The following is a 19,079-nucleotide window of genomic DNA, read 5'->3' as shown; positions in this document are numbered from 1 at the left end:
TATACATTACATCTAACAGTTTAAATATTGATAAACAACAACATCTTTTTATTGACTTTTCAGTGAAGCAGTGGTGTTGACAATCTTTGGGACATCACATTCTTATTTATATAATTCATCTTTTTGAATTGATGGAGTAATTCTTAGACTCAGTGGCACTTGATTCTTAGAGTCTAAAATGCTTGGATAAGAGACTGTTGATAAAATGTAGACACTACATATGGTTCCTTTTGTTTAAAAATATTTGGTGAATAATGATGTATGTACAATTTGAAATGACTTTGACTTGAAATGTCACATATAAAAGTTGAAGAGGCACAGGTAGTTTTATTAAAGAGAAAACTTCTGTAATAAGATTTTTATCATTTTTCCTTTTTTTTTCTATTTTGAAAAGTACTTAGTTTGAATAAATTAATTGCAAATAAAAATTAGCTACAGTTTATAGCCTGAATAGAAATGACTAGAATTAATACCACACAGGACTTGATTTCCTTGCATTAGTCACAAAGCATGTGACAATCTAGAAAACTTCAAAATCAATTATATTTCTTTCAAAAAGGAGTAACAGTAGTTACTGATACATCACAACTCGTCAACTTATAATACAAGCTTCCTGACATGCATTTCCTGAGTGAACCCAAATGATCTTTTTTTAAAACAAGGAAATTTTGACACGTTGAAGTAAAGTAAAATAGTTCACGGCTTCTAAGCAACAGGTTTTGTTTTTTAAAAACCAAAAGAAAATTCAGAACAGCATTGTAATAGGATAGGTTAAAGCTATGCTACCACATACAAAATTTTGCTAGAGTCAATCAAGTATAACACAACTTTTCGAACCAAAGGAAAACAAATCAAGAGATTAAAAAAATGATTCTGTCTAATCTAAAAGAAATCTACTGATTTCTACAAGTGTCACAAAGGGTTTGAGGTAGTGCAACTGTCTGTACTTTCCTTGTGGTGTGTTTAAAAAACGGGGGTGGGGTAGGGGGAGGGGAGAAGAAATGTTTTCTTGCTTCTGAAAGCAAAGAACTTATTGGAATTAGAGAATAAACTGACCATGCAAGTGTGTCCCTCCATTTGGCTGTCACTGGTGCTCATCTGCTAACCAAACATTTCCTTGCGTCCCACTGTGGCAACTGTCCTTTTAGGATTCAAGCCCACAGTTAAGCCTGGTCTGTTAGATTAACAACAACAAAAAAAGAGCACTGTCGTCATTCAACCCTTTATACCTCCCTAAATTTCTTAACACCTGAATAAGTCCAAATACAGGATAGTCGATTAAGCATTTCTTTTTCTAAAAGCAAATCGAGTCACTCTCCTTTCTTGTTAATTTATGCTTTTTCTCATGAGAAAGATTTTTTTCTAGAAAAGTGAACAGATGAACCACAGTTTATATCTAAAAAATAAACTTGCCAAATGTTGCCGATACTAAAAACAGATTAGTTATTATGGGAGGAAAATTAGATAATCTAGATTAAATTGCATACTCAAAGGTGCATATAAAATGTTTCTTAGCATTAAGTTTTTGTTATAGTTCTACACTCGGGAGAAACATTAAGGAAAAAATCTTTCCCGATTATCTTCAGTGTGGTTAAAAACAAAACATCTTGTACATGATGGTAATTAATATGAATTTGTTTTTACAAAGTATTCTAATTTACCAAATTTCATAGTTAGATGGGGGTGGGGAGAGAGGCTCTCTTGCCCTTCTTCCTAACTTTGCAAATCCTTGAGCTATGCTTTGCTAAACTACCATTCACACTGAGTGTGAGACCATCGTTACCGTGCTACTCTATCAAGAACATTCTAAGATATTTTCTATAATAAAGATAAATAGAGAAAAAGTTAATATACATGTTGCTGTATTCTACAATGTTTGCAACAAACTGTAAGCTAACATAGTTTGAACCAACAGTACCCTCAGTTATACAAAACAATTTTTCAACCCTGAGGATGGGTGATTCAAAAACACTAAAGGCATCAAATTAGACTATGTCTATTTCTCCTCAAAATATATTTTCAAAACTGAGAATTCAGAAGTCTGGTACTTTTGGAAATTCCTTTACTTGAGTTTCCCAGATTTTTGCTCAGAAATTGCTACTATGTATTATAAATGTTTAAAAAAATTCTTCATCTTAATGCAAATGACCAGAGCAGAAAAGCTGACGTGGACAACAGGTTGGAAAACCCAAATCACTTAGCTTATAAATGTATAATGTAGTCCTGGAGGACAACGGTCTGTTAGTGTAGAGGTATCCTTTTTCCTATTGTCAGTCCTTCCGTGAGGAGTCAAGTTTTGATGACCTTTAAATCCTGAATGAGTGGTGAGTATAGGATGTCAAAATAAACCACATAAAAACTTCCTGTCTTAGACAAAAATTCGGTACTTTTTGCCAGTATTTGAATAGTAGATCCTAGATCATGTTTCTAGGTTTTGTTTTGTTTTACTAGATTAAAAAAATGATGCTTCTGTATTTAACTTCATCACTGGTTGATTGTAATGATCTTTATGGTCACTGGAAAAACCCAATGCCAGGTGGGTCGGTTTGGACACAAGTTTTGAGGTTTTGGACTTAAATAATGAGCCATAGATCTTAGAAGTCTGATTTTATACCACATGAGGATCCTACTGCAGGCATCTCTCCCTCCATCTCTGCCACTTCTGTCTCTGTCCTGTACTTAGTAATGGAAGAAAAGAACAGAAAAGAAAGCACGAAGTTTACTAGATTGCTAATTCCCTACAAATCCTATTCTTGGTCACAGGGGAAATGATAAAGAAGACAATGAAAAGCGTCCAAATTCAGCACATTTTTCTTGTCATCAGAATTTGAGGAACGTTCATGTCACTCCTAAGCTAACACATTACTCCAGACGCAGAAAGTATCGTGAAATTACCTCGGATGCTGGTAATTACCTCGGAGCTGGAAATTACCTCGTAACTTGCTTCCTTAAAAACTGTTTAAGACAAGTAATTGTCTTTTTTTAAGAAAAAACACCCACAGTCTTCACAATATCCCAAAATAGTTTGTTTTCTGGTTGAATAACCTTAGAAACCAAGTAATATCTTATACTTTATTTTGTCCTCTGACTATAATTTGGTTTTTGTGGCTTGGTGTGCTGGCCCACCATATTTATGTACCTTCCTTACATATAAATCAAGAGATTTTTGCCATTTGGGGTATTTACAAAAGATGATTCTCTGCATCTGGCCTCAGAGTTCAGAAACCTAGCAGTTTTAACTGTGGATTTTGTACCAAAAACAGTTTAAAATTGAGTCAATCCATGAAGGGTTTAGGCTGTTTCTCTTTGAATCCTGTGATTGCAGAAGAGAATTGATTCGTTTTCTTTTTTAGATTAATTCTCCACACAACTGATGATCGTTAATAGTTTTTTATATTAGGCTGTTTTGCTCTTTCGTGGCTGAGTCTGGATCCTGTCCCCTTCATTTGTTTTCATTGTTGTGCTCTGTCTTGTATCACAATACCCTTTGAAATTGTGGAGACAAGTGCTCCATTCAGCGGACACACAAGCGCCTAACCTGTGCCAAGAATAGAGGGGAGTTAGACATGTGACTCTAAATGGTGGGATTTGTGGAGTCCCCAGGGCACGGGCAGGGGCTACGGAACCTGCTCGGGGCAGTGTCTCTGTGGCATTTGCTGCCCACGGGTGTGCCCGCGTGTGGCACGGAGGACCCACATAGCCGTGTGCATGTCTCAGGCTTTCAGGAACTTCTAAAACGTGAGTCTGGTCTTGGCTTCCACAGTGTGATGATCCTAGTTCTTCTCACAGGGTCCTTTGAGTCACTGCTCTTTGACCCTTCTGGGTCACTCGTCACCTCAGCCTTTTCCACTCTCTCTTGCTTTGCATCCATGAATCCTCAAATATGTCCAGGACTTAGGAGAAGCTTCTGTCATACCTCAGGGGCTGCGGTGAGCGTTTCTATTCCCTGCCTGAGAAGCCTCTCACTGGTGGCACCGCGTGGGTTCCCAGGGCATTTTCTTCCCTTTGGGCCGTCTTCCTAGTTCTGGTTTCTGACTGATGCTATTTTTGTCTCATAGGGTGCCACCTGTGGAAATGAAGAGGAGAAATAAGATCCAGCCTTGTTTATCAAAGCCAGCTTTTGCCTCTCTCCTGAGGTAAAAATACAAAAGAAACCGTGGCACACAAAATGTTCAAAATGTGTTTGTAATCATTCTCCACACTTGTTTGCCTTTTTTCATGCAAATCTTAGCAGTATAAGTACATAATGTGGTTAGCCTACATTTCAGGAAGAGCTTGACTATCCTGTGTCTTTTTGTGCTTTTAGTCAGAACTCTGCATATATTTTAAGAAAAGGCATTGAAGAACTCAGTCAGACCAGTATTCTTTTCACACAGGTGAGATTAGAGAGGTCTATTTGTGTTTGATCATAAAAGAGTGCACTGTCCTTTTAGGGTTTTCTTTCCCCACCCTTGTTCCCATGTTATTTTCCACCCTTGTTATTTAACTTCTAGGTTAAAGTTTACAGTAGATATTTTCCTTTCCCAGACTTTTAATGAACTACATAGAATGTAAATAATGATTGTTCATTATGGTTGTCAGGACTTGTAGAGAATTTACTCTTCCATCATAAATATTCTTTTCCTTTGTCACCACTGCTTTGATAGAGTGCTGGTCAAAATGCTTCCAGATTAATAGAAATCAATGACAGTCGGGTCTGGGCATGTTGAAGTGTGTAAAACACATACAGGCTTTTCAGCATTTTATCTTTTAAGGATCTAAAATTCATATTGTCTTTTCTTATTTTCTTTTATCGTATTACTGTATCTCTCCATGACTGGTTCTTAACCTTTTGGGGCTACAGGTCCCTTTAAAAATCAGCCAACCTTCTGGAAAACTTTAGATACATAAAATATTTTTACATCTGACTACAGGTGTGCCGCGGTTGCCTGTAGTCAATCTGTGGGTGTGTGTCCAGTTAGGACCACTGCAAAACTAGAAGAGTGATGTTAAAATTTTTTTTTTTTTTTTTACCATGACCCATAGTAAGAAATACATTTTGCTTTGGAACTTAGTATTCATACATATTTATAATAAAAAAAAGAAAGAATTTTTACCTTTCCTACTCCAGATACCCTGTATTCTGTTCTATTCACTTTTTAAAAATGAACTGATCATGACTCGCAAAATTGACTTCATGAGCCACCTATGGGTTGCAGACTGCAGCTTCAAAGTGCTACTCTAGAATCAAGGTACTCTTCAGCTTTCGAGAGAAAAGGCATTTCTTTCTGAGAAAACCCAAAAGGGTTTAAGTATTTATGAAAGATTGCTCAGCAGGTGTGCAAGTCTGCACGTTTGTCACGTGAATAGTATTCCCTGGAGGCAGAGCTCCCTCCTTTGCAGTAGCCATCAGGAGAAGCTCTGCTGGGAAACCTGGCGGAGTTACCTGCAGTGCTATGAAGAGGACACCTTTCCTTAGCACTGAGCTTGGGTGTGGTTTCATCTTTGTCAGGTATGGGTTAGTGACTCCAGATAATAGTAACTTCACTTTTTATAGCTTCGGTTTCTTTGTCTCGTCGACTGAAAAAAAAAAAAAAAAAAAAGCACAGCCTAAAAGTTGAGAATGTTTTATTTGGGGACCTTACTGAGGACTGTAGCCTGGGATGGCAGCCTCTCAGATAGCTAGCTCTGAGGGACTGTTCCAAAGAGAGAGGAGCCAGGATTTATAGGAGTTTCTGGGAACAAAAAAACAGGGAGTCGAACATCAAAAGATTACTGCTGGACTTGCCTGGTGGCGCAGTGGTTAAGAATCTGCCTGCCAATGCAGGGGACACGGTTTCAAGCCCTGGTCCAGGAAGATCCCACATGCCGCGGAGCAACTAAGCCCGTGCGCCACAACTACTGAGCCTGCGCTACAACTGCTGAGCCTGCGCTCTAGAGTCCATGCTCTGCAACAAGAGAAGCCACTGCAATGAGAAGCCTGCAACGAAGAGTAGCCCCTGCTCACTGCAACTAGAGAAAGCCCATGTGCAGCAACGAAGACCCAATGCAGCCAAACATAAATATAATAAATAAATTTTTAAAAAAGATTACTGCTAATTAAAGAAAAACCAGACATCTCAAGATAATGAATTTACCCCTTTTCTATGTGTGGGAAGATGCAAGAAACTGTATTATTGGAATTATCCCTTTGATACGCACCTCAGCTATCTGGGGCCAGTATCCTGTTTTCCTTCCTCCTGAATTCCCCTCAGGGTGCACAGGTGGGGGGGCAGCTGCGGTAGCTGAAGGCTTGATGGGCTTCAACATCCTTTGTTTACTGAAATGGCAGGCCACGTTCTTTGCCACAGTGCTTAACAGTTATTTCGTTTAGAAATAAAATGTTGTCACCTAGTACAAGGTCTGACTGGCAGTAGATGTTAATCATCAGTTACCATCATTATCACTCCCACCAGCTCCGAAGAATAGCGTCCTTTATTGCTTTCACCTCAAGGTGCAAAGTCATCTATGGTTTACTTTCCCAAGGAAGCCTGGGAAGATCTTGAATCTCCTCTCAGTCTTAAGTCAGGTGACCTGACACTTCCTCTTCCCAGAGCAGATCCTAAGCTTAGGGATCAACCCTGATACAGATAATGACCTTTTGAAGTTGGCTGGACCCCTGAGGCTGCTAACACTTGTCACAACTGAATCTAGCACACACACCCTTCTCGAGTAGGAAGGGCTGGTTTCTCACCTCTTTGCTTAGTCTGAATATGGTGTAAGTTCTTAGCTCAGCTCTAAAGATCTTGAGCTCCTGTGACTTGCCAAGGTTAGTGGTTCCTGGGTAGCAAAGCCAGGATCAAGCTGAAGCTAATTTGTCCCTACCCTACTGCTGTTTATTTCCATTTTGTCATGCAGCCTCTGAAACCCCAGGGGCGCTCTTATCTCCACCTGCAATTTTTATACTAAGGAAGATCAAAACTGATAATGCCGGAAAGAAGGGGCCATGTGTTGGGGATGGGATAAGGATTAGCTTGACTTGCCCTGCAGTACTTAGTCCTGGTAGGTGGAAATGGCATTTTAATATGTGCTTTACCTCTTCCTTATCTCGCTCTCTTTATTTTTTGATGTGGACGTTTTCAAAGTCTTTATTGAATTTGTTACAATATTGCTTCTGTTTTATGTTTTGGTTTTTTGGCCCGGAGGCATGTGGGATCTTAGCTCCCTGACCAGGGATTGAACCCGCACCCCCTGCATTGGAAGGCGAAGTCTTAACCACTGGACCACCAGGGAAGTCCCTGTTCCTTCTCTTTAATTAAAAAAAAAAAATTATTTCTTTCTACTTCATAATGGTCCCATAAAGAATTAGTTTGGAGTTGAAATTCATTCAGTCATTTCTCTTTTTTAAAAAATTTATTTATTTACTTATATTTATTTTTGGCTGTGTTGGGTCTTCGTTTCCGTGCGAGGGTTTTCTCTAGTTGTGGCGAGCGGGGGCCACTCTTTTTTTTTTTTTTTTCACACACACACACTGTATTTTATTTTTACAAGAGATAAATCGACTGACACCAAGCATTGTACATGGATGACCACAACAAAAGCAACAATGATTGCAATTACCAAACATGAAACACACTCATACTATGTCATAGTATTGACATTCAGTCCAGTAATCCTCCACTGTAACAGCTCCTTTACTTTGCAGTGAAAATTGATTTGTATATTCTTTGCCTCTGAGTCCTTGTGGAATTTTTTTTTTTTTTTTAATTCAGACAGAAAGTCACAAAAATTATACTCATCCTCATCAGTTCACTCAGTCCCATGTAATTAATTTTTTTTTTCATCTTGATCTTTTGTTAGCACTTTTATGAGTTCATCAGTTTTTCATTAGAGTTCTGAAAATGCTTATTCATTCAGTTCAGCAGTACAGTCCGTTACCAGAAACCTGTACTTGTCAGAGTCTTTTCCATGTATTTCTTGAAGATGAAACCCTTTTATAGGAACATATTTGCAAAATCATCAGAGTACACCCAGAACTGTCTGTAAATGACAAAAGACTTAAAAATGACCACGGTTAAAGATTTGATGACAGTTCATCGCGGTGCGCGGGCCTCTCACTATCGCGGCCTCTCTTGTTGCGGAGCACAGGCTCCAGACGCGCAGGCTCAGTAGTTGTGGTTCACGGGCCCAGTTGCTCCGCGGCACGTGGGATCTTCCCAGACCAGGGCTCGAACCCGTGTCCCCTGCATTGGCAGGCGGATTCTCAACCACTGCGCCACCAGGGAAGCCCCCATTCAGTCATTTCTTAAATGTATGTTGTCTGCCTACTCTGTGCCAGGAGCTAAAAGTGAGGGAAAAAACAGAGGCGCCTCATCAAACATTGTTGTCTGAGAGAGTAGCTGAGTGGAGCAGGGGGCAGGGCAGGCAACAAGAAGACAAATACCCGTAGTTCTTGTTCTTGAGTAAATTTTAACTTAATGACCTCAGGAAAGAGTTCAGTTCTAGCTACCTCTAACTTTCAGTGTGTTTTTATTTTCACAGCTGACAACAGCTTTATGGTACGTTTTCTTTTGGGAGTGGATCAGCATCTGTACTTCTACTTTCCCTTATTTCTTCCTTTATCTCTGCCTGTAGATGGCTGTCACTGGTGTTTGCTGGTTTTTAAATTTTGTGCCCCCCCCCCCTACTCCCCACTCAAAGCTGTTACATAATTTTGGTTTTACTACTTGGAAAGCGTTTCCCTTCCGGGTGTGTAGTTCCAGTGCACATCCCCTTGTAGATAATATTTAAATAGTGTTTAAGATGATTTTTAAAGAATCTTAAAAATAATTATACATTCATGTATAGTTAATACAACAATAGGAATGACATACTACAGTTATTTACAGTTCTGATTTTAAAAACATGCAAATATTATACACATTTGGGAAAATCATTCTTTATCCTTTTCTTCCAGGTTTCATCAGTTTCACCCTTTTCTGTGTGCAGCTGATTTTAAAAATACTGCTTCCTTGTATGGTAGCGATAAGTTTGATTTGCCCTATGGGATAAGAACATCAGGTCAGTAATATTATTCTTACCCTGCCCTATTAATATGAGTGGTGTTTGATGTGAATCACATGTTTATATAATTTTAAGGCCTTTTAATCTTTCTGTTTCATAATGATTCCTAAGGATAAGATTTGGGGATTGGGTGAAAGGAATTAAATTTTAATACATAAATCCCCATTCATTTTGAGTCAGTGTGGAATAAAAGAATGAAAAAAGGTAGATTTTTTTGTTTTTGAGAAACTGCTTTTCACTTTTGTTTTGCCACTGTATTATTCATGAGTTTCAATGCCTTACTTTATTCCAATTCAGAATTAGCAAGACAACCCTATGAGTTAACTTCCTCCCTATTTCCCATTTCACCTCTTTACCTATGAGTTTTATTTTATGTCATCAGCACATTCTAGGTCCTTGGTCAATCTTTTAATTTAATCAGAGGATATTTTATTTTTGCTAAATTTAGAGAGAATTACTCCATTTACTAATGATGAAACGATTTTCCCTCTGCTTGGTGACACCTGCTTTGCCTTGCACAATTTTATAGTCTAGATTTTGAGAGACCCTGAAAGCCTAGGAGGTGACAAGCCTGTAGTTTCCTGAGGGGTAGACTTTTCTTATTCAGCTGATCCTGGGGGTGTGTGTGTGTGTGTGTGTGTGTGTGTGTGTGTGTGTGTGTTTAAAATACATTGCAGAGAGTTTGATAATCTAATAGGTTTAAAGTTGCAGAATATTGATTTCTATACCAATGTCAGTTTCAGAATCATCTGATATGATTAATTTTTGGTTATGATTGTTTTTAGATTAAGCATCTTATTTTTCTGGGGTTTTTGGAGAATGTCCTTAGAGCATTTACCATTTTGAGTGCGCCTGTTAAGTAGTGCTGGCTAATTGCAGTTGTAACATGAATTTTCACCACAGAATAAATCACAGGTGGCCATACCAGTTTGAAGTGGGTTTTGGGGAGGGCAGTAGATAAGGTGGTTTACTGTGTACCTAAGAAGTCATGATTGCTTTTATTCATAATACTCCCATTTGTTTTCTAGCCGAATACTTTCGACTTGCTCTTTCAAAACTGCAGAGTTGTGATCTCTTTGATGAGTTTGACAAGTGAGTTTGTTTTCTTGCTTCTGTTTTACTTTTAGTTTTAGCTAAGTTGATTCAAAATACGTACCCCAGTGTAAAATATATTCACTCAGGAAGATTCCATAGCTTTTGTGCATAACTAAAATGCCTAGGAGTTATTTCTATGACACTTGAAGTAAACAAACTACAAATATAGTTTAGAAGTTGCATAATTGGTTGGCTCAAAAGATTGCAGACAGTCTTGATGATGTGCCATGCTAGTCCCAAGTCAGGACATTTTTAACCCATGTTCATCTTTTCTAAGTTGTTGTTACTGAAGAATTAATTCACACTCCCTGTTAATCAGCTCACAGCCTCCTTCCATGGCATGGTTCCCATACCTTCCCATACATCTTCTAAACTGCTCCCTCATGAGGATCTTTTCTGTTTCACTTGAATATTGGATTTCAGAAGCAGCGCTCTTCCTTTTGTTCAGAATTACATTTGAGGGAAGTGAACAGCTTGCTTAGATACACATTTTCTTATTTATTTATTTATTTGTTTGTTTGTTTGTTTATTTATTTATTTTTGGCTGTGTTGGGTCTTCGTTTCTGTGCGAGGGCTTTCTCTAGTTGCGGCAAGTGGGGGCCACTCTTCATCACGGTGCGTGGGCCTCTCACCATCGCGGCCTCTCTTGTTGCGGAGCACAGGCTCCAGTCGCGCAGGCTCAGTAGTTGTGGCTCACGGGCCTAATTGCTCCGCGGCATGTGGGATCTTCCCAGACCAGGGCTCGAACCCGTGTCCCCTGTGTTGGCAGGCAGATTCTCAACCACTGCGCCACCAGGGAAGCCCTGTCAGGATTCTTGATGGGACGTGACTGGAACTTTTGTTCTTGCCTGTTTTTTTTTCTTTGACAAGTTTTTTTTTTTTTTTTAATTTTTATTTATTTATTTATTTTTGGCTGTGTTGGGTCTTCATTGCTGCGCTCAGGCTTTCTCTAGTTGTGGCGAGCGGGGGCTACTCTTCGTTGCGGTGCGCAGGCTTCTCATTGCGGTGGCTTCTCTTGTTGCAGAGCACGGGCTCTAGGCGCGTGTGGGCTTCAGTCATTGCCTGGTTTTTATCTTAGAGCTAGCAGCTGTGCTTTATTTAGTTGCTTTCAGAGCCTCTTCCTGCACAGGTGTTCGTCATCTGTATGTGCCTCACCCAGGCTACCTCCTCTCTTCTTGCTGACTTGGTCTGGCTGCTCCCCACACTTTCCTCCTGCCCCCCACTCCCACCATCAACCCACATCGCGTCCTCAGCATCACTAGCATTGGGAGGGAGGTGGGTGTGGGTGGTGAGGGAGGACGGAAAATCATGCTGATTGCACAAAGGTTCTTGAGTCTGAAGTTGTTAAGATATGGAAGTACCGTCAATGTACAAGCAGAAACTGTGCAGGTGTACAGTGAATGGAGACTATCCCTGTAGGATCCTCCCAGAGTGAGGGCAGTGATGCACTAGACACTCAGCATTGCTGAATTGCTTGTGCGATGTGTGCAGACTTGGTCCCTAGAGACTTCGGAAAGAGTGTTTTGAAAGTGGATAAGAATATACTTGTGACACTATTATCTTCATTTAGATAATAACTTTTAGGAGGCGTTCACGTGTAATAATAAATTTTACCTGCATTTTAAGTAAGTCATTCTACATTTGTCTGAAACCCACAGTACAATCCAAAGATCATAACAGGCCAGCCCATGCCTGAGCAATAAATATATTTTAAGTAAACCCCAGAAAGGCAGAATACACTAACCTGCCTATCACTGCCTCGGAGTCAACTCAGTCTATCCCCCCAAATAACCTTATACATTTCCCATCTCTCTCTCTGCCTGGGGAAATGCTGTAGAAGAAAGAGGCGTGAGAACAGTCTGTCCTTCTCTGGCAGAGGATCTGGACAGCCCTTAGTTGGGGAGTCCTCCCTGAGCCCTCGCTGTGGATCCGGGAGCTGTGGCCCTCATGTACCAGGAGGAAGCCTTGCTGGCCGAGGCTTGCTCACTCTCTGTAGGGGTCTGTAGGTCAGAGAGGAGGGGCTCAGGTGGAGAGAGGTGAGAACCTCATTTTCAAGTCCCTTCCCCCTTTGGCTGTTCTGTTCACCTTCTATCCTCTTTGTCCCTCCCAGAAAGGTTCAGACATTTTTTTGTTGTTTCAAATCTGAATCCTTTACTTATCTCATTTAGCATGTGTGATGCCCTTGGTTGGGATAGATTTTACTGTGAATGGGAAAACTCCAAATATCAGTTGCATTTGCAATATACAACTTTTCCTCTTTCTCACAATTGTCATGTAAATGAAGCCTGCAGGTAAGCAGTCTCAGGCCAGCTTAGCAGTTGTTGATCATCAGAGACCAAGGCTTCTCTATTGTGACTCCGTTATTCCTCCTTATGGTCCAGTCTGATGGCTGGACTTCACCAGTCATGTGTACATTCTGGCCAGCGGGGAGGATGAAGGGGGAAGGGCATGCCCCCAGCCATTAAGACTTGCCTCCTTCTTTAAGGACATTTCCCAGAAATTACATATAACACTTTATTACAGCCAATGATGTGCTGGAGCCTGTTGGTACCAACTTGTGAGAGCTGCCGCTCTTCCCCAGTCCGTGTTCAGTGCCATCAAGGTAGAAGCTTGAAATTAACCATGGTGGGAGTATATTTATACCATGGAAATTGGCAAACACTGCAAACTAGGGCTTCCCCATCACCCCCGTCTCTCCCAAAGAGGACTGATTGTTAAAAATTTGCTAGCAACCACCAATTATATCCCATTGGCTAGGGGTATAATCACAAGGCCTTTCTGGAAGATAGACTGGAAAATGTAGCCTCTATTCCATGTGGCTGTGCACCCACCTTAGAGAGAGAGAGAGAGAGAAAGTCCTATTTTAAGAGACAAATGAAACATAATTATTGAGGGGCAGGTAGCAGTCTTTATCAGTGTTGTCCACCATTTTCTGTTTCTGTGCCTGGAAGTATTCAAGATTCTGAAGTCAGTTACGTAACACTATTCCAGCCTAGCTCGGTGCTTGAAGCAGCCAACTGTGGTTTCTCTCTTGGAAATGAAAGCTGTTGCAACATATTGGTGTTGCAGATCATTTTGAGGCGGGGTTTCTTATGAGGTCTTATTTATGCCACCTTTGTAGGTAATGTGAGTAAAGTAACTCAGTGAGGCAGAGAGAGCCTTTTTCTAAAGTCGCTACCGTGAAGAACTTGGGCCAGAAATAAAGAGGGAAGGGAACAGGAGTGTGCATGTTTGGCCATAACTCTGTGTGGAAGAGCCCAGGAGAAGAAGCCCATGCTGCTTCTTTGCTCTACCTCCCCTCTTCCCTAACCCCTCCATCCCGCGCCCCCCCCCCCCCACCAAATCTGTTCTTTTTCAAAGTTTTTGGTCACTTAGTAATAATCGTAATAATTTGCCTCCCTTCTTGTAATCACATCTGTTAGAAAAAGTATTTTCATTATAGAAAGTTGCCTTTCGCCCTAATTTTGTGATAGGAGTTCTCAATTTTCCCTGTGAAAAGATGAGAACACATGATAGGCCATTTACATACCCCATTGTATTTTATTATTTTAGTTATCTTTTTGGTATGTTTTTTTTTTTAATATAAATTTATTTATTTATTTATTTATTTTTGGCTGTGTTGGGTCTTCATTTCTGTGCGAGGGCTTTCTCTAGTTGCGGCAAGTGGGGGCCACTCTTCATCGCGGTGCGCGGGCCTCTCACTATCGCGGCCTCTCTTGTTGCGGAGCACAGGCTCCAGACGCGCAGGCTCAGTAGTTGTGGCTCACGGGCCTAGTTGCTCCGCGGCATGTGGGATCTTCCCAGACCAGGGCTTGAACCCGTGTCCCCTGCATTGGCAGGCAGATTCTCAACCACTGCGCCACCAGGGAAGCCCGGTATGTATTTTTAATAGAGGGTTAATCTTGGGCTTTTTCCTTTATATTCTTTCTGAGTTTCTCTCCTGAGCAATGGTCCAGCAGGTTGGGATGGGGTGAATACTGAGGCTGCTAAACTGTTCCCTAAAGAATCCCAGTTACCTCACCTCACCTGTTCCTGCTCAGTTGTGTGGACTGAGGGCCAGACCCGAAAGCACAGTAAAGTCACAGAGAGGGTCAGAGGCAGGAAGGATGGAGATCATTAGTCCAGTCCCCTCATTTTAAACATGAGAGGACTGAGGTCCATAGAGGTTAAGAGGTCTCCAGACTTCCACTCTTCTCCAGTTCCTCCCTTTGCATTTAACCAGCAGCGCAAAAACAGAAGACTCCACAATTAAATGTCTTAGACTGAGTGTCATCTGAAGAGGTAAGGGGGAGAGAATTCTGGAACTGTGAATTCTTTTGGGTATATTCTTTAGGATTTCCAGGGCTATAAATCGCACCCCCCCCCCCATTATGTAATGTGGCTTCCGCCTTTGTCCTTAACCTCAAACCATTTTTAATACTTTGACAGGGCTAAACTAAAACACCTCCAGGGTACATGTGTAAATTCACCGAAACAGATGTACCTTAAATAGGCGTTTTCGTTTGTTTGTTTTTTGTGGGTTTTTTGCCTCTTAAAGATAAATGATCTGGATAGAATCTTCTCTGAATAGATACTACTGAAAAAGTTTTCTTTTCTCAACTCTCTTCCTGAAGATCATGCACAGTAAATATGCCAGTTGGCTTTCTCTGCCATTTGCCGCTGAGCCAGAGGATCCTAAGTATGGGGGAAAAAAAAAGTCTCAAAGAAATGTTGACAAATCATTTTTTTTTCTTGTTCAGGTGAAATTCACGCAACATAAAATGAACTCGTTTGAAAGAGAACAATTCAGTGGCACTTAGTGCATTCACAGTATTGTGCAACCACCTTCTCTAGCTAGTTCCAAAAAGACAAACCATTTAAAAACAATGATTAATCTTTGCGTGTTTGTTTTCTTTTCCATGTTCCTCCTTTTGTGGGAATACTCAAACTAGCCGTCTGACCAGAACTTCGGCAGCAGAGGAGCGATGCTAAGGATAGAAAAGGATAGCTTAGAAAAGTTTGTTTTTATTCTTTTGTCGGGGAGAGGGGAGGGCAGGTGGTGGGCATGGGCCATCTGAAATAGAGGGGCGGTACTGGTGAAAAGTTGCTAGAGTCAGCGGGTCAGGCGTAACTGCTCTGGGACCTTGGGCAGGTTTCGGAGTTTCTGAACCTTGGTTTTACAAAAGAGGAGGTGGATCTGTATATGCACATTATACCGATGTCAGCTTTACTAGTTAATAAAGTTAAGTTAATAACTTAAATCAGTGTAACCACTGGAAGAAACTGGGTGAAGGTTACACAGGACTTCTCAGTACTATTTTTGCAACTTCCTGTGAATCTAGAATTATTTCAAAATAGAAAGCTTAAATTGAAAACATATAACCACGTGAAACTTGTGCATGAATATTCATAGCAGCATCGTTCATAGTAGCCCCAGAGTGAAAACAACCAAATGTCCAGCAACTGCTCAATGGATAAATTAAATGTATAGCCATACAATGGAATGTAATTCAGCCATACAAAGGAACACAGTACTGATTCCTGATAGAGCATGAGTGAATCTTGAAAACATTTTGCTCAGTGAAAGCAGTCAGTCACAGAAGATCACGTATTGTATGACTCCATTTATATGAAATGGCCAGGATAGACAAATCTATAGAGATAGAAAGTGGATTAGTTGTGCCACAGACAGGGGTTGGGATGGGGGTGGAAATGGAGAGTGACCGCTACTGGCTGTGGGGTGTCGTTGTCGGGTGATGAAAACGTTCTGGATTGGATAATGGTGATTGTGGCGCAGCTTTGCAAATATGCTAAAACCTGCTGAATTTTATTATTTAGATGGGTGAATTTTAGGGCATGTGAATTATAGTTCAATTTAAACAAAAGCTGTTAAAAAGGAGGGGGGATGGTTGAGGTGCCCTCTAGATTCCTTTCTAGCCACTTTGTTCAGAGGGCACCATGATGCCACACGTAGGACAAACGGTTTGGAGTGACACACCTCTAGTTCTCTTGCCATCGTTTCCCTACGCTGTCGCCGTTGATTTCTCAGGACTTGGTTCCTTGTTAATCTCCAAAGCACAGCTCACACAATGTGGCCGTGCTTTTTTATAAACTTCACTAGTGATTGAGGATATTTTCAGGGAATTGCATCACAGAGAAAGAATACTTAAAATGTGCCCATGTTATGAGGTCCTGACCCTTCCTGGCTGTGTGTGGAGCTCTGTAGCACCAGCTTGCACCCTGGTCCTGGGGATTGCTGCTTTCTGCTCAGTGGGAGCACACCCTCCCACAGCCAGAGCAGCGAAATCCTGGGTCACAAAATCTCTGCTCTCGCTTAACATACAGGAACCAGCTCTCCACCCCTGGCCATCACCATCGCGTTCCGCAAGCCCGCCAGATTCTGTGAAGAGTGCTTGAGTCCTGCATAGGTGGTTATAGAGTAACTAAACATAAATATCTTACTTAATGGAAGCACCTGTGTTAAGTCAGTTGCTTGCTAAACGGATGGGGATTTGCGAAGGCTGCCTAGTTGCTCACCCAGGCAGAATCCATTATGTCAGCAGCGGCAGAGCCAGGTTACACTGGCAACCAGCCAGGGTGGGAGCATGGTCTTTGACAACTTAAGACGTCAGCAGTGTATTTATCAAAAAGAGCCCAAGCTCTATAAGGGAGATCAGTGTCTGCATCACTGCTCTGGCCATCCTCCTGCTTTGCAGTTTCTCTACAAGGCAGCGTTTTCAGCCAGGAGGAGGACTTGAGGGTGAGGGGAGGTTGTGATTCTACATCAACAAAGTAGTCATTTGTGGCAGAGAGGAACACATACGTGTTCTGTAGCAACTGCGGTGGTCGGATGTTGGATAGTGAGAGATACAGAACCCATGGTACACATGCCGGAGGAACTGACAGATGGCTCTGTGCGACATAGGTTAACAACATTTGAGACCTCAGTGATTCCCTTTCTTCGTAAAAGGGCATGCTGAGATCCAAGAGGTTAGGTCATGAGGCCAGGGTCCCAGAGGTGCTGAGTAGGGGAGCTACAGCTAGCAGTGAGGTCTCCACCCCGGTCCAGTGCACAGGGTTTCAGGATCTCCGGGCTGCAAGTAGCACTATTCCTAACTAAGCGTGATTTGAACTAAGTGGATGTTTATCATCTCCCATATCACATAGATGTGTGGATTCAGATGTATAGAATCAGGTTTGTGGATCTAGCTCGCAGGGCAGGCCACGTATGGCCGCACAGACTGGATTGCACAAGCCGAGGGAGTGCCGACGTACTGGGTACCACCTGCACGTCTGTATGGATTGGCTCCGGTTATGGGATTGAATGAGTGGCTCAGTAATGTCAGGGCAGCTTCTTGGTGGCTCTCTCTGGCTTTCCCTCTTAGGTGCAAGATGACTGCAGCTGCCCTAACCTTGTTATCACATGTCAGTATCTAAGCAGAAAGGACAGGTAGATAAAATCAGTGTTCTGCTCAAACCATTCTCTTCCTGGGGGTAAAATCTTTTCCAGGGCATTTAACAGACTTCCGTAATATCTTATTGCCCAGTGATGGTTCACGTGACCACATCTAAACCAACCATTGGCACAGGAATACACTCACCACTGTTAGGCTTGTGAAAGCAGGGCTCTGCCAGCAAAGGTACAAGGGGTAATGGGTGTTGGGAATATGACCAGTGGGATCTGCCAGAGATTGCTACATTGAAGATGGAGTGATACATTTTAATGTATACTATGCTGCCGAAAGGAGTCATACAGCACTTAGAAAAGAAGACAGATCACAGATCACTGGAAGCGGGCAGTTCAAGTTTACTTTCTCTATACTGATGATGATGTTTCACTCTGCATAGGCCAGTAGCTCTTCTGGATCTGCCTGACTTGATGAGAAACACGGCTTTCACCTCGGGGAAGTGTGACCTCTTACCATTACTATTTCAGCAGCTTTCCAGATTTTCCATTAACAGGTTCAGGCACTCTGGAATGATCTTGTTTTCTGGGTGAGCAATTTGAGGCACATGGATTTCCCTACCTGCTTCCAGAGTGGAGGAAGGAAGAACAGCTACCTGTTTCTCCAGCTACAAAGTCACACTTAAGGTGACAACCAAATCAATTTCTAAAATGCACAACCTGTGAATCAGGAAGTTTTAGATTGGAGGATGCAGAAATATAAATATATTTATAAGTAAAATATAAATAAATATAAAATTTTAGATTAGAGGTTGCAGAAATATAATATTCTTGCCCATTAGGGATTCACAATTCACTGCAGCTGTTTGTGAATGAAAGTTGTGTTAATTAAATATCTTGAAGTTATACAGTCACCCAAAGGACACTGGAAGTTATTGATTCACACTAGGGAAACAGGGGAAGCCAGGAGCCCAGGCCAGGTGGATGAAGCCAAGGAGGGGATGAATCACTCCTTTGGTAATATGGGGGTACCTGCTGCGGAGGGAGGGAAGCAGTGAATTACAAGGTATGTGGTTCAGACCGTGGATCGGTTCCATTTCACATTTTCCAGCATCATAGGGGCACTGTGAATACCAGCGGCAGAGAAGATGTTATTGCCTAAGAGTCGTCTTAGGCCCACCCCTAGAGGAGTTTCTAGTGTCATGTATGATATTCAGAAACATGTGTGGATCTCTGCAATATCCCTTGCCAAGAGGAAGAGTAAAATTTCATTGACGAGATTTCCTTTTAAAGGCATCAGCAAACTTTTCCTGTGGTGAAGGGCCCTCCCCTTTCCACCTGCCCCCTACAAAGCTGACAGAGAAAAAAACAGAAAGTGAAATTTTAAAAATGCGGTGACCATGGAACTGTAAAGTGTCTTTGGAACTGGAGTTCTCTTGAGTGAGGCAGTGTCCATATGATTTCTCTCCATTCTTCCCAAGCGGGAGGGGGCCGGAGAGGCTGAGTAGAAGGAATGACCCTCCCTCTGGAACCAGTCCTTGGGGCTCCTGTGAAACAGATCTGCTTGCACCCTTAACTC

General features: G+C 41.6%; 1 protein-coding gene across 5 annotated transcripts in view; it reads left to right on the top strand.

The window, feature by feature from the left end:
- The window catches only part of ST3GAL6 (ST3 beta-galactoside alpha-2,3-sialyltransferase 6), a 73,183-nt gene that overhangs the window by 39,246 nt on the left and 14,858 nt on the right, over positions 1-19,079 (top strand). For all 5 annotated transcript variants that reach the window (XM_059921314.1, XM_059921312.1, XM_059921311.1 and 2 more), the window contains 3 exons: positions 4,059-4,136; positions 8,915-9,018; positions 10,050-10,113. In XM_059921314.1, the coding sequence (XP_059777297.1) occupies positions 4,059-4,136; positions 8,915-9,018; positions 10,050-10,113 (246 nt within the window). The remainder of the gene's footprint in view (positions 1-4,058; positions 4,137-8,914; positions 9,019-10,049; positions 10,114-19,079) is intronic.

The sequence above is a fragment of the Balaenoptera ricei genome, chromosome 4 (genome assembly GCF_028023285.1).
Source record: "Balaenoptera ricei isolate mBalRic1 chromosome 4, mBalRic1.hap2, whole genome shotgun sequence".
In the NCBI taxonomy this organism is placed as follows: domain Eukaryota; kingdom Metazoa; phylum Chordata; class Mammalia; order Artiodactyla; family Balaenopteridae; genus Balaenoptera; species Balaenoptera ricei.
The sequence above is the reverse complement of the archived record's forward strand: the minus strand, read 5'-3'. Positions and strand labels throughout refer to the sequence as shown.